The sequence below is a fragment of the Notamacropus eugenii genome, chromosome 3, assembly GCF_028372415.1.
Source record: "Notamacropus eugenii isolate mMacEug1 chromosome 3, mMacEug1.pri_v2, whole genome shotgun sequence".
In the NCBI taxonomy this organism is placed as follows: domain Eukaryota; kingdom Metazoa; phylum Chordata; class Mammalia; order Diprotodontia; family Macropodidae; genus Notamacropus; species Notamacropus eugenii.
The window spans coordinates 61,760,454-61,773,151 of NC_092874.1; the positions used below are offsets into that span (position 1 = coordinate 61,760,454).

Sequence of the window (12,698 nt, forward strand, 5' to 3'; positions counted from 1 at the left end):
GCTGACAGCTCAAGCTTGGAGGCATCAGCAAAAAGAAAAGGAAAATACTGCTGCTAGAAAGAAAATGTAAGAGTGAAGAATTGCATTTCAGAGAGGATCAGGGGAAAATCTTTGGATTCTTAACTCCTTAAGGACAGGGACTGTCTTTGGCCTCTTTTTGTATCCCCAGGTCTTAGCACAGTGTCTGGCACGTAGTAGGCACTTTAAACACGTTTACTGATTGACTTACTAGTTGATCAAAACCCTCAAAAAAGGAAGAAAACAAAACCACGAAAATAAGGCTGAAATGAAAAGCGACACTGCATGTCAAAACCTGGCATCTTGAGTTTATGAAGCAGCTCCTGCAGAATCCCAACTCCAAAGATTTTGCTTAACAAGCTTTATATGAAGGGGAGAAATGAAGGTGGGATGGAGGTGGATGTTTAGCAAGCTGCATAATGTAACTTGAATGGGCAGGAACTTGGCTAACCAAAGCTCTCCTGCTGTTCAGTAGAAATACTATAAACCCCAAACAGGGTGCAAATAGAATTTAAAAATCAATTTGTAGCTATCTATTTAGAAAAGTGCTCTTGCCTTGAACTTGAACAAATAACCCTAAGAAGTGCATAAGGGAGAAAGTAATACCATCTTTGAGGCAGGTAGGTGGCCCAATGGATAGAGCGTCCGGGCATGGAGTCAAGAACTCACCTTCCTGAGATCAAATCTGGCCTCAGACACTAGTTGTACGACTCTGGGCAAGTCACTTAATCTCATTTGCCTCAATTTCCTCACTTGTCAAATGAGCTGGAGAAGGTAATGGCAAACCACTCCAGTATCTTTTCCAAGAAAACCCCAAATAGAGCCATGAAGAGTCAGATACAACTGAAAAATAACTGAAAAACCACAGGCCCTTAGCTAAATCCTGGGGATGTAAAGAAAGGCAAAAATACGGTCCCTGACCTCAAGGAACTCACATTCTAATAAGGGTGACCATATTAAAATAGCTTGGAACATGTAAGACCTATACAGTGTAAATGGAAAGAAGCCTAAGACATATTTTGTTTTTGTTGCTGTTCAGTCATTTTCAGTCACGTCTATTTCTCTGTGACCCCATTTGGATGGGGTTTTCTTGGCAAAAATGCTGCGGTGGTTCACCATTTCCTTCTCTAGCTCATTTTACAAGTAAAGAAACTGAGGGTTAAAGTGACTTGCCCAAGGCCACATATTGTAAGTGTCTGAGGCCAGACTGGAACTCATGAAGATAAGTCTTCCTGACTCCAGGTCTGGATCTCTATCTACAGCACCACCTAACTACCTGAGAGAACATATGGGTTTATGTAACTGTCAATGAAGTAGCAGCCCTGATTGTTACTTGAACGGGCAGAAAAGACTAAATTATAGTTTCCTTTACAAGTATTTAATTTATAATTGGGTGGGTTGGGCAAACATCTCATCAAGAGTTTATTACAAATTTTTTTCTTTTCTTTTTGACAAAGATTATATTCCTCTTTATCTTCAGTGTGAAGTAGAAAGAGAGGAAAAGACGTGTAAGCCTTCAAATTATCTTCCAATTTCCTTTTTTTGGCTGCCAATTTAAACCCTTTTTAAAAATGTATTCTTGCTTTACTCTAGAGTTTGCTACCATGGCTTGGCTTACATTATACCTATGTTTGTGTTAATACATATAGATATATTTAACTTCCCAATCAATGTTATAAGCAATGTCAGGAATGTGCCTACTAAGAAATGATTTTTATTTATAGAATTGCTGCTAGATTTTAGCAAATCTAGCCAAAGTAGATTATATTGTTTGAGAGAAATGGCACAGCACTTTTCATAACCCCAAGCTTTCTCCTCAAGGCTTCTTTTCAACACCAATATTCTCCCAAAATTGGCTGGCATATGGCTACAAACCATAGAAAATACTACACTCTCTGAAGAATCAAAATTGCAGGTCACCCACAAGGCACTAGAGAGATCTGAGTAAGCATAAAGAGGATACAGAACATTGGTAGTAGCTCCTAACTACATTAAGGACAGCAGAACACTTGGGACCCTCCTAGGTATCCTCCACTTTTCTCTTTGTACTCTGTCAGATGGAGACCTTACTCGCTCCTAGGAGTTTAATGCATACCATCCCTATGCAGATGATTTCTAGATCTGCATAATCAGCCCCCAAATCTCTCTCCAGTTCTAGTCCCCCATCACCAACAATTTTTTTGGACATTTCAAAGTAGATGGCCCATAGCAATTTCAAATTCAAAGTTCTGTCCAAAAACGGAACTCATTGTCTTTCTACCTTCTTCCAAACGTCTCTGTCCAGAGTACTCCCAGAATCCCAGTACACACCGCCTCACCTCATCCAATCACTTGCCAGTCCTGTCATTTCCATCTCCACAATACCTGTCTCTCCCACAGGTACTATCCTGGAGGTGAAGGCCTCCTTCTTTTCTCACCTAGACTAGCATTTATAATATTTTATAATACTTTTATAATAATTGTGAAAGAGAAAAAATTTCAAGGTTGAGGCAGCTATTTAGACAAGACTGAAGGTGTTTCTTATTCACTTTACAAAGTTCATTACATTTTATTTCTCTTTACTTTCCACTATCAAGCTACCATGTAGTTGGAGGATTTCTACACCATTAGTTCAGTCAGATGAAAAGAATATGGTTCCTATTTTCCTACACACAGTGCCAAAAGTTCATCCATCAAAATGCTGGAGCACTCATTACTATACTACATACAGTCCAGTACAAGGGCAGAAATCTGAATCTGGCCTGAGCCCCAAGTGACAACTAAGATGAAATATTCCAAATTTTGTGCATGAACTCTAGAAGCAGCAAAGACTGGTGGGAGAAATATTAAGAAATGTCCTAAGAATTTGTTTTTTGTGGAATGGTAGCTAGTTGGTACACTGGATAAAACAGCAGGCCCAGAGTCAGGAATACCATAGTCCAAATCCAGCCTCAGATACTCATTAGCTGTATGACCTTGGGCAAGTTGCCTCAGCTTTTTCAACTCTAAAAGGAGATTAATAAAAACACCTACCTCCCAGTGTTGTAAAGATCAAATGAAATAACAGTGCTAAGTAACATGCTTATCACACTCCCTGGGCACCCAGTATTCACTATATAAATGCCAGTTACTGTTGGTTGGTTATTTGGCGGTTGTTGTTACTGTGAAACAACGTCAGTCTGTTATTTGAAGACAGCTATCCCAGAATGCTAGTCCCAAATGTTCCTCAAATTATCTAACAGGATGCCTGAAATTCTACTCCTAAAATATCCTTCTTTAGGGTTTAATGGCTTTTTAATATCTTTTGAAAAAAATTATCAAGATGCAATGACGCCTGAGAGGGATAACCCTCGTAAATAACAGCTAATTAAAACACGCCCCTCTGAAAATGGAACTCCATGGATGTCCCCATTGCTGGGGCAGGTCAGAATGTATAGAGTCAGAATCTAGAAAAAGTCAGTCTAGAAAAAGCTGCACTTGCAGACATAAAGGGTCACATGTGACCTTGGGGCCACAGGTACCCCTCCCCTGATCTAAGAGGAGACTTACAAACCCTAATTAGGAATTAAAACTAGAAGAGAGGATTATTCTCAATGCCCTCTGTTGACTAACTAAACCCCATACACAGAATGTTGATACTTTTCCATTTGCCTCCCACCCACTCCATCCTGCCCCATCCATACAGACACGCAAACACCAACCCCATGGGGCTTATCCTTACCTGAAATGAATAGTGCCTTTGCCTCCCCCCCCCCCATAGGAGGAAGGAAGGAAGGAAGGGAGGGGGGGAGGAAGGGAGGGAGAGAGAAAGAGACAGAGAGGGAGAGAGGGAGAGGGAGGGGGAGAGGGAGAGGGAAAGGGAAAGGGAGAGGGAGAGAGAGAGAGAAGGAAGGAAGGAAGGAAGGAAGGAAGGAAGGAAGGAAGGAAGGAAGGAAGGAAGGAAGGAAGGAAGGAAGGAAGGAAGAAAGAAAGAAAGAAAGAAAGAAAGAAAGAAAGAAAGAAAGAAAGAAAGAAAGAAACTGCAGAGTGAGGTAAAAAAGGGAAGCTGCAAGGCAACAAAGATAAGCTTCCAAATATAGTTTATATGGGGCCAATCCTGTTTGAAACAGATGGAAGTGAATCATATCTGTGCAAGACAGTGGGGGGAGGGAGGGAATTCTCTCTCTCCCTCCTCTCCCCCATTCTCAGGATAATAACTTACTATGAAGAAAACTAGCTATCAACAAAGGAAAAGTCATAGAACCCTGGCCATGACCAAGCAAAATCAAAAAACGTTGGTTACATTCCATCGCTGCCATCAATATCCTATTGAACTGCCTTGTGTCAATTGCTCCATTAGTAAAAAAAAAAAAAAAAAAAGGAAAATCGTAATCATGATTTTCCTACTTTACAGCAATTGTCAAGGTGAAGGGAGTTACGAAGGTTAATGAGCTAACATCTCCAAAGCTTGTTAAGATCCCTGAGATAAATGTGAAATATATTAATATTCTGCTTTTGAAACCTATTCGGTATTTTAATAATAAAGTAAAATATTTGAACAAAGGGCGAAGAATGGAAAATTTCTGAGCCCTCCTATAGTTCCATTTCATCGTTAGCCTACATATTAAGAAATAATATCAAGCCAGTGTTTTTGTCTGAAATCTTTCACCTAATCTGAGAAATCCTTATCAGCCTTTAACTATGAATTCTTGAATAATGCTCTGCCCTAAAATCTTTTCAAATAATTCCAACTACAGATCTTACTACTTTCTGAGAGGAAATTGGATCCCAGTTTTAAGAAAGGACTCTAAACATCTGAAAATAAACTGAGGTAGTTGCCACACCTAGAAGTTCCCTCCTCACTGCCCCACCCCACACACATTTTAATCTAATTAAAGTCATTACCTATCTCACTGTTGACTGGATTAGTGGCTGTGGATTAACTGGATTAATGGATTAATTTGATTAACGGATTAATTGATGGTTTAGGAAAACAATTCCTAAAAATGCTAGATGCACCAGAATTTTAAGTGACTTGTTCTGATTAAGGAATCTAGACCAGGGGTCTACAACCTGCAGCCCAGAGCCTATATATATGGCCCCTAGTCCAAACTCTGACTCAGTCAAAGGGCCACATTTGAGCACCTATCTAGAGAGCCATATGTGACCTGGAGGCCACACCCCTGATAGACTGCTAAGGGAATTTCCACCTGAGCTCTCTGTTTTATTTAATTGTGGAATATTGTCTTCGTCTGGGAATACTCAGAATACTTGCTTGAAAATGGCTTCTGTCCAAGAGATTTCCTAAAGTATAATGAGTCTCAGCCTTTTCCCTCCCTCTCTGTCTTTTAAACAGAGATGCTGAGAATTAGAATAGTGTGATTAAGAGGGGGAAAGAAAAAAGCATTTCACAGTGTCTACTGAATGCCAGGCTCTGTGCTATAAGTATTTTGCAAATATTATCCCTTTTGAGTCTCAAAATTACCTGTAAGGTAGGGGTTGCTGTTATCCTCACTTTACAAGTGAGCAAATTGAGGCAGGCAGAAGCTAAATGCCTGATCCAAAGTCACACATCTAGTAAATATCTGAGGCCAGATTCCTGACTCCAGGCCCCAGCATTCTCTCCGCTAGGTCACCTACCTTCCCACAAATTTAGGAAGTTTTTGGAAGCCAGAATTGAAACAGTGACCTAAGGATTTGTCTCTGGCAGGCTTCTGCTCAAAATATAGAGTGCTGAATATGCTCCTGATAGGGTGCATGTGCTTGGGCCCCAATCCTAAAATCACATTTCTCTCTAAAAATCACATTTTTCCCTAGCCTCAAAACACTATCCTAGGCCAAGGACACAGCCTGCTTGAGCAAAAAATATTATTTCCCTTTCTGCTACAGTAGCCAGCTGCACCTATCAAATTTATTAGTTTGAACTAGCTGTATACTGACAGAACTGGCTATGTTCTGGGTCGTAACTACATTTACTACTCACTGACCAATCGTAAGTATCCTAGACTTAGACATACGTATACTCCCTTACATTAATCTTGTTTAACAAGACGTTGATGAGAGCAGCCTGGTATTCCTTAGTCAGTTCTGATCATTTCCCGCTCAACTCTGGGTAAAATACGTGTGCAGTAGATACTAAAAGTGCATGTTCCTTTAAGAGCTAACCACTCCTTAACCGCTCCCTAATCCCACTCTGAATCACCTAGCTATTACACTTGGCACAAGCTTCTCTATAGAATATCCCATATAAACTTTAACTCTACTCCTCTAAGGTTGTAAGTTCCCTAAGAACTCTTGCCCTCTGAAAAGCATAATAAAATTTTTACCTTGACCTCAAGAATTCTTGAATCCCCCAATTCATTCCAGGTGACCTGCCCCTGGTACTCTGGTCTTAGTAGTAGAAGACGAGTGCGGAGGGAGGTCTCACCTCCCCTTCCAATCTTCATCACTCCCACAAACAAAACATTTAAAAACTATCTTATTTTTGCCGACACAAAAATCTTAAGAAGAAGTCAGAAGAAACCTCATGTCATAAACTCACTGAAGAAAAAAATCGGATTGCTAGGTTACAGTCAGGCAACAAACAAGAAAAAAAATCAAAAGATGGCAAATTTAAAAGCCCTCAAAAAAGAAAAGGGAAGATTATTCTAAACGGTTACTTGTATTTAACTAGCAGACAGAGGACTTTTTTTTAACCTATTGAGATAGATAGAATTCTTCGTATTTAGAAGTTCACATCAGATATGACAGAAATATCAGGAAAACTCAATGAAGAATATGAAATCTTCACATATGCTTCTAGAAATGGGAACTGTGGCAGAAATAGAGTCAATGAGCCACAACGACATTCTAAAATATTGTGTGACTGCAAAATTAGCCAGAGCTTTGACCTCTGGAATCTTAAAACTTGAAAGTATTTTTTAAGTTGAGTATGTATGGATTAATTCATTGAACAGCAAGGAAGCTAAGTGATAGAGTGGATGGATGACTGGAGTCAGAAAGACGAAATTAAATTTCGTCTCTGACATTTACTATCTGGGGACCCTAGGGCAAGTCACTTAATTTCTCTGTGCTCAGTTTCCTCCTCTGTTGAATAGGGATAATAACAGCACCTCCCTCTAAGGGTCATGATGAGGATATAATAGTTTTGTAACGTGCTTTATAAGCTATATAAATACCATCTATTAATACAACTACTTAGAAATACTCTATTTCCCACTAGATAAAACCAAAGGATGTAAACAGTTCTTCTAATACTAGGAACCATATAAAAGAATGCTACAAATTATTAATTAAAAGAGAAATCCAAATTTTAGTAAAGGCTAGGCTTTATTTCATATCCAGCAAGTTGGCAAAAATAATAAAAGATGGAAATTGGAGATATTAGAGGGTTATGGAAAGATAAGCTCACTTATCCACTGTTTGTTGATCTGTGAAGTAATATAACCACTCCAGAAAACAAACTGGAAGTATGCAAATAAAATGAGTAAAATGTCCATATCCTTTCACCTAAAGCTTCTGCTATTAGGCATATATCTCAAGAAGGTCACTGATAGAAAGTTCACATATGTCTAACATACTTATAATACCCTTTTTTCTGGTAACTAGGAACTGGAAACAAATGACCAAAGACTAGGCGTGAACTGGGAAATGACTGAACGCATCAAAGTAAAGTAATGAAATAAAATATTACTGTTTTTAGACAAAACAACTCTGACTGAAAAAAAAAACATGGAAAGACCAACATGAAATGATGCAAATTAAGCTAAGTCAAGAAAACAATATAGACGCTGACTACAACAACATAAATGGAAATATCAAAAGTCACAAAACAATCAAAAGAGAACTTTTAAAATTATGAAAAATATATATGGCCCTAAAGAAGAGATAGGAAAAGACACCTCTCCTCCCACTCCTTTAGAGAGGTGGGATGTCCAGGGGTGTGGAACGTTAATTACATTTATAGATCCATTTTCATTGTATCGATGGATTTTTTAAAAAATAATTAATTTTTAGTTGTCAACATTCCCTTCCATAAGATTTTGAGTTCTAAATTTTCTCCTCCTCCCTGTCCCCTCCCCAAGACAGCATGGAATCTGATATAGCCTCTACATATACATTCATATTGAGCATATTTTTGCATTAGTCATGCTGTAAAGAAGAATTAGAACTAATAGGAGGAACTACAAGAAAAAAGAAACAAAAAATAAATGAATAAACAAAGAAACAGAGCACAAATAGTCTGCTTTGCTCTGCATTCAGACTCCATCGTTCTTTCTCTGGATGTCGATAGCATTTTCCATCATGAGTTTTTTGGAATTGTCTTAGAACCTTACATTGCTGAGAAAAGGTAAGTCTATCAAAGTTAGTCATCACACAATGTAGCTGTTACTATGTACAATGTTCTGGTTCTGCTCACTTCACTCAGCATCAGTTCAGATAAGTCCTTCTAGGTTTTTCTAAAGTCCACCTGTTCATCATTTCTTATAGCACAATAGTATCCCATTACATTCATATACTACAACTTGTTCAGTCATTCCTCACTGGATAGGCACCCATAAATTTCCAATTCTTAACCACCACAAAAAGAGTTGCTATAAATATTTTTGTATATGAGGGTCCTTTTCCCATTTTTATAATCTCTTTGGGATACAGAACCAGAAGTGATACTACTGGGCTAAAGGCTATGCACAGTTTTATAGTTCTTTGGAAATAGTTCCAAATTGCTCTCTAAAATGGCTGGATAAGTTCACAATCCCACCAACAATGCATTAGTCTTCCAATTTTCCCACATCTTTTCCAGCATTTATCATTTTCCCATTTTGTCATGTTAGCCAATCTGCTAGATGTGAGGTGCTACCTGAGAGTTGTTTTGATTTGCATTTCTCTAATCAATAGCGATGAAGGACATTTTTCATATGACTATAGATAGTTTTCATTTCTTCATCTGAAAACTACCTGTTCATATCCTTTGACCATTTATCAATTGGGGAATAACTTACTCAGGAGAATATTGTACACAATAACAGCAGTACTGCAAAGATGCTCAACTGTGAAAGACTCGGCTGCTCCAAAGAAGACAATGATCAAGACAGTTCTGAAGGACTTATGATGAAAAATGCTATCATCCCCAGAGAAAGAATTGACAGAGTCTGAAGTCAGATTGAGGCATACTTTTTTTTTTTACTTCCTTTTTTGGGTTGTTTTTTTCTGTTTTCTTTTGCAACATGGCTAATATGAAAATTTGTTTTACATGACTTCACATCTATAATCAATACCAAATGACTTGCCTTCTCAAGGAGAGGGGTAATGCAGGAAGAAGAGAGAGAATTTTTAAACTCAAAAATTTTAAAAATGAACATTTTAAAAATTTACACGTAAATGGGAAACTTTTAATGAAATAAAAGTTCATTTTAAAAAAATCAAAGCTACAAATTAGGTCCCCTGACTCCCAATTCAATGATCCCTCCCACTTAGTTCCTGTCTGCAGAATGATGGACAAGTGTTTGTGATAGCCAAAATGAACAGCTGTTAAGATTAAATTTCTTAAAAAAGGAATGAGACCTTGCCTCTAAAAGATGTCAAACATTCGCTCCAGCCAGAGTACATTGCCTTATTTTTGGAAGATTCCTAACCAGAATACTTTATCTAAAACCTCAATTTTTTGCATGGCAATAATGAATCCTTACATATAAAAACATGGATAAAATGAAACTAAAGACAAAGCTGGAGAATTAGTATTAAAGATATACAGAGAAGCTGATTTCTTTTCTAGTTTGACCTCTGCTTTTCATCTCTTTTCCAGGCTAATCATTTGGCCAAAATCAAATTTGAACAAAATAAACATTTTATATGTGTGGAAAGTCTGATGGCAAAGCCCTAGAGACAGAGAGAGAGAGAGAGGGAGAGAGAGGGAGAGAGAGAGAGAGAGAGAGAGAGAGAGAGAGAGAGAGAGAGAGAGAGAGAGAGAGAGAGAGAGAGAGAGAGAGAGAGAGAGAGAATCATTTACCTCAAGAAATATTCAAAAGGTTGGAGAGTGACACAAAATTTGTCAACTTAACTGAAAGAAAACAGGCTTAAAGAAGCACCCACTATGAACCAAGATGCAGAAAACCAAGTCTCTGAAAATAAATATCATAATCAATTCATCCTCAATTATTATGGATTGAGAAAATCTTCTAAATTAGTGTGAGGAGTCACCTGCTCACCTTGTACAAATACAGCAGCAGTAAAATTCATTAAATCAGCATTCATTCTTGGGAAATTGCTTTTAAGTCACTGAATGACAAATCATTCAAACAAGTAAACACTAATTTTATTATTGATGCAAAATCATTCCCTTCTTTTATTTCATTTTGATTTTCATGTTTTTATTACTGCATAGTCATTGCTAATACTGTCATTTATTTTTATTACATTGTCGGTTCATTTTTTACATACAAAATAATTAATATGCCAAATCATATAGTATTTGCTATAATTATAACTATACTTACATGCTTGAATGATAGTATTAATGACATTAAACACCCCCATAAAACCCCACTAGCAATACTATTAACAAAATCTCTGAACAGGTGCTTTTATAGCATCAAGTATTAGGGATGCTAAATTAGTCATTGAGAAATTACCTGACTTTGTAATTCACTTTGCTGCTTCAGCCGAAGGTTTTCGGGTGTATCTGCCACTGTAGTGAAGGACTGCTTTGGGTAGTGACTGAAAAATGACAAGTGAAATTGAAATATCAATATTTAAGTATACTGTAAGACCCCTCATACAATTTTATAATCAGGCATATTTAGACATACCAGAGGCAAAAAAAAAACCTCCAATAGAACAAGTATGAACAGCCTAAAAGAACACAATTAATTTATAAAAAGGTTATACGACATTATTTTAGGTACATTTATTTATAAAATATATGCCCACTTAATAATAACTGACATTTAGAGAGTGCTTTATCATTTGCAAAGCATTTACAGACATTATATCAATTGAACCTAATAATAATATTGTGAGATACATAATAGTGAAGGGAAGGGGAAGGGGGGAAAGTGTTTATTAAGCACCTACTATGTGCCAGGAACTATGTTAAACACTTTACAGATAATATCTCATCTGATTCTCTCAAGAACCCTGGGAGCTGATTCCCATTTTCCAATTGAGTAACCAAGACTAACAGAGAATAAATGACTTGCCCAGGATCACACAACTTATAAGTGTCTGAGGCTGGATTTGAATTCAAGTCTTCCTGACTCTAGGCTTAGTGAACTGACCACTATGCCACCTTGCTGTCTCATACTACAAGTATTATCACCATTTAGGGGCAGCTAAGTGGTGTAGTGAATAGAGTGTTAGGGTCTGGAGCAGGGAATACCCATGTTTCTGAGTTCAAATCTGATCTCAGGCACCTAATAGCTGTGTGATCCTGAACAAGACACTTAACCCTGTTTACTTCAGTTTCCTGAAGCTGGAGAAGGAAAGTGCAAATCACTTTGCCAAGAAAACCCCAAACTGGGTCGTGGAGAGTCAGACATGACTGAATCAACTCAACAACAACATCACCATTTTTGAAATTTAGCATTTTATTATCCTTCCAATTACCTGAAAAATAATTTTTGACATTCATCTTTTAAAATTTTGAATTCCAAATTCTCTTTCTCCCTCATTTAGAAGGCAAGCAATTTGATATAGGATATACAAGTGCAGTCACGCAAAACATATTCCAGATTAGTCATATTGCAGAAGAAAACACAGACAAAAAAAAGAAAAGTTTTTTTAAAAAGTATGCTTCAATCAACATTAAAACTCCATCAGCTCTTTCTCTAGAGATGGATAGCATTTTTCATCATAAGTCCTTCAGAACTGTCTTGAATCACTGTATTGCTGAGAATAGCTAAGTCATTTACAATTGATCATCATCCAATGTTGCTGTTACTGTGCACAATGTTCTCCTGGTTCTTCTCATTTCACTTTGCATCAGTTCATGTAAGTCCAGATTTTGCTGAAATTATCCTGCTTGTCATTTCTTATAGTACAATAGCATTCCATCAAAGTCACATACCACAACTTGTTCAGCCATTCCCCAATTGATGGACATCCCCTCAATTTCCAATTCTTTGCCATCACAAAAAAAAAAAGAGTAGCTATAAATATTTTTGTGCATTTTTTAAAAAATCTCTCTGAGATATAGACCTACTAGTGGTATTGCTGGGTCAAAAGATGTGCATGGTTTTATAATCCTTTGGGCATAATTACAAATTGTTCTCCAGAATGGTTCAATTAATTCACAACTCCACCAACAATGCATTAATATCTCAATTTTCCCATATCTTCTCCAACATTTGTCATTCTCCTTTCTACTGTATTAGCCAATCTCATAAGTGTAAGGTAGTACCTCAGAATTGTTTTAATTTACATTTCTCCACTTAATAGTGATTTAGAGCATATTTTCATATGGCTATAAATAGCTTTGATTTCTCTTCTTCTGAAAACTACCTGGTCATATCCCTTGACCATTTATCAACTGAGGAAATCAACTTATTTTTATAAATTTATATATACATATATAAATTATAAATATATATATATTTTATTAATTTAGCTCAGTTACCTATATATTTGAGAAATGAGGCCTTTATCAGAGAAGCTTGCTGTAATGATTACTAACTGTATTTCCCTCCATTCTATTTTCCCCCTCTTCTTTGTACTTTCTGTTTCCA

At 37.1% G+C, this 12,698-nt stretch overlaps 1 protein-coding gene across 2 annotated transcripts in view; it reads right to left on the reverse strand.

Moving 5' to 3' along the window:
- Positions 1 to 12,698, reverse strand: part of NEBL (nebulette) — a 450,583-nt gene that overhangs the window by 261,529 nt on the left and 176,356 nt on the right. For both annotated transcript variants that reach the window (XM_072651671.1, XM_072651670.1), the window contains exon 3: positions 10,608 to 10,692. In XM_072651671.1, coding sequence (XP_072507772.1) covers positions 10,608 to 10,692 — 85 coding nt within the window. The remainder of the gene's footprint in view (positions 1 to 10,607; positions 10,693 to 12,698) is intronic.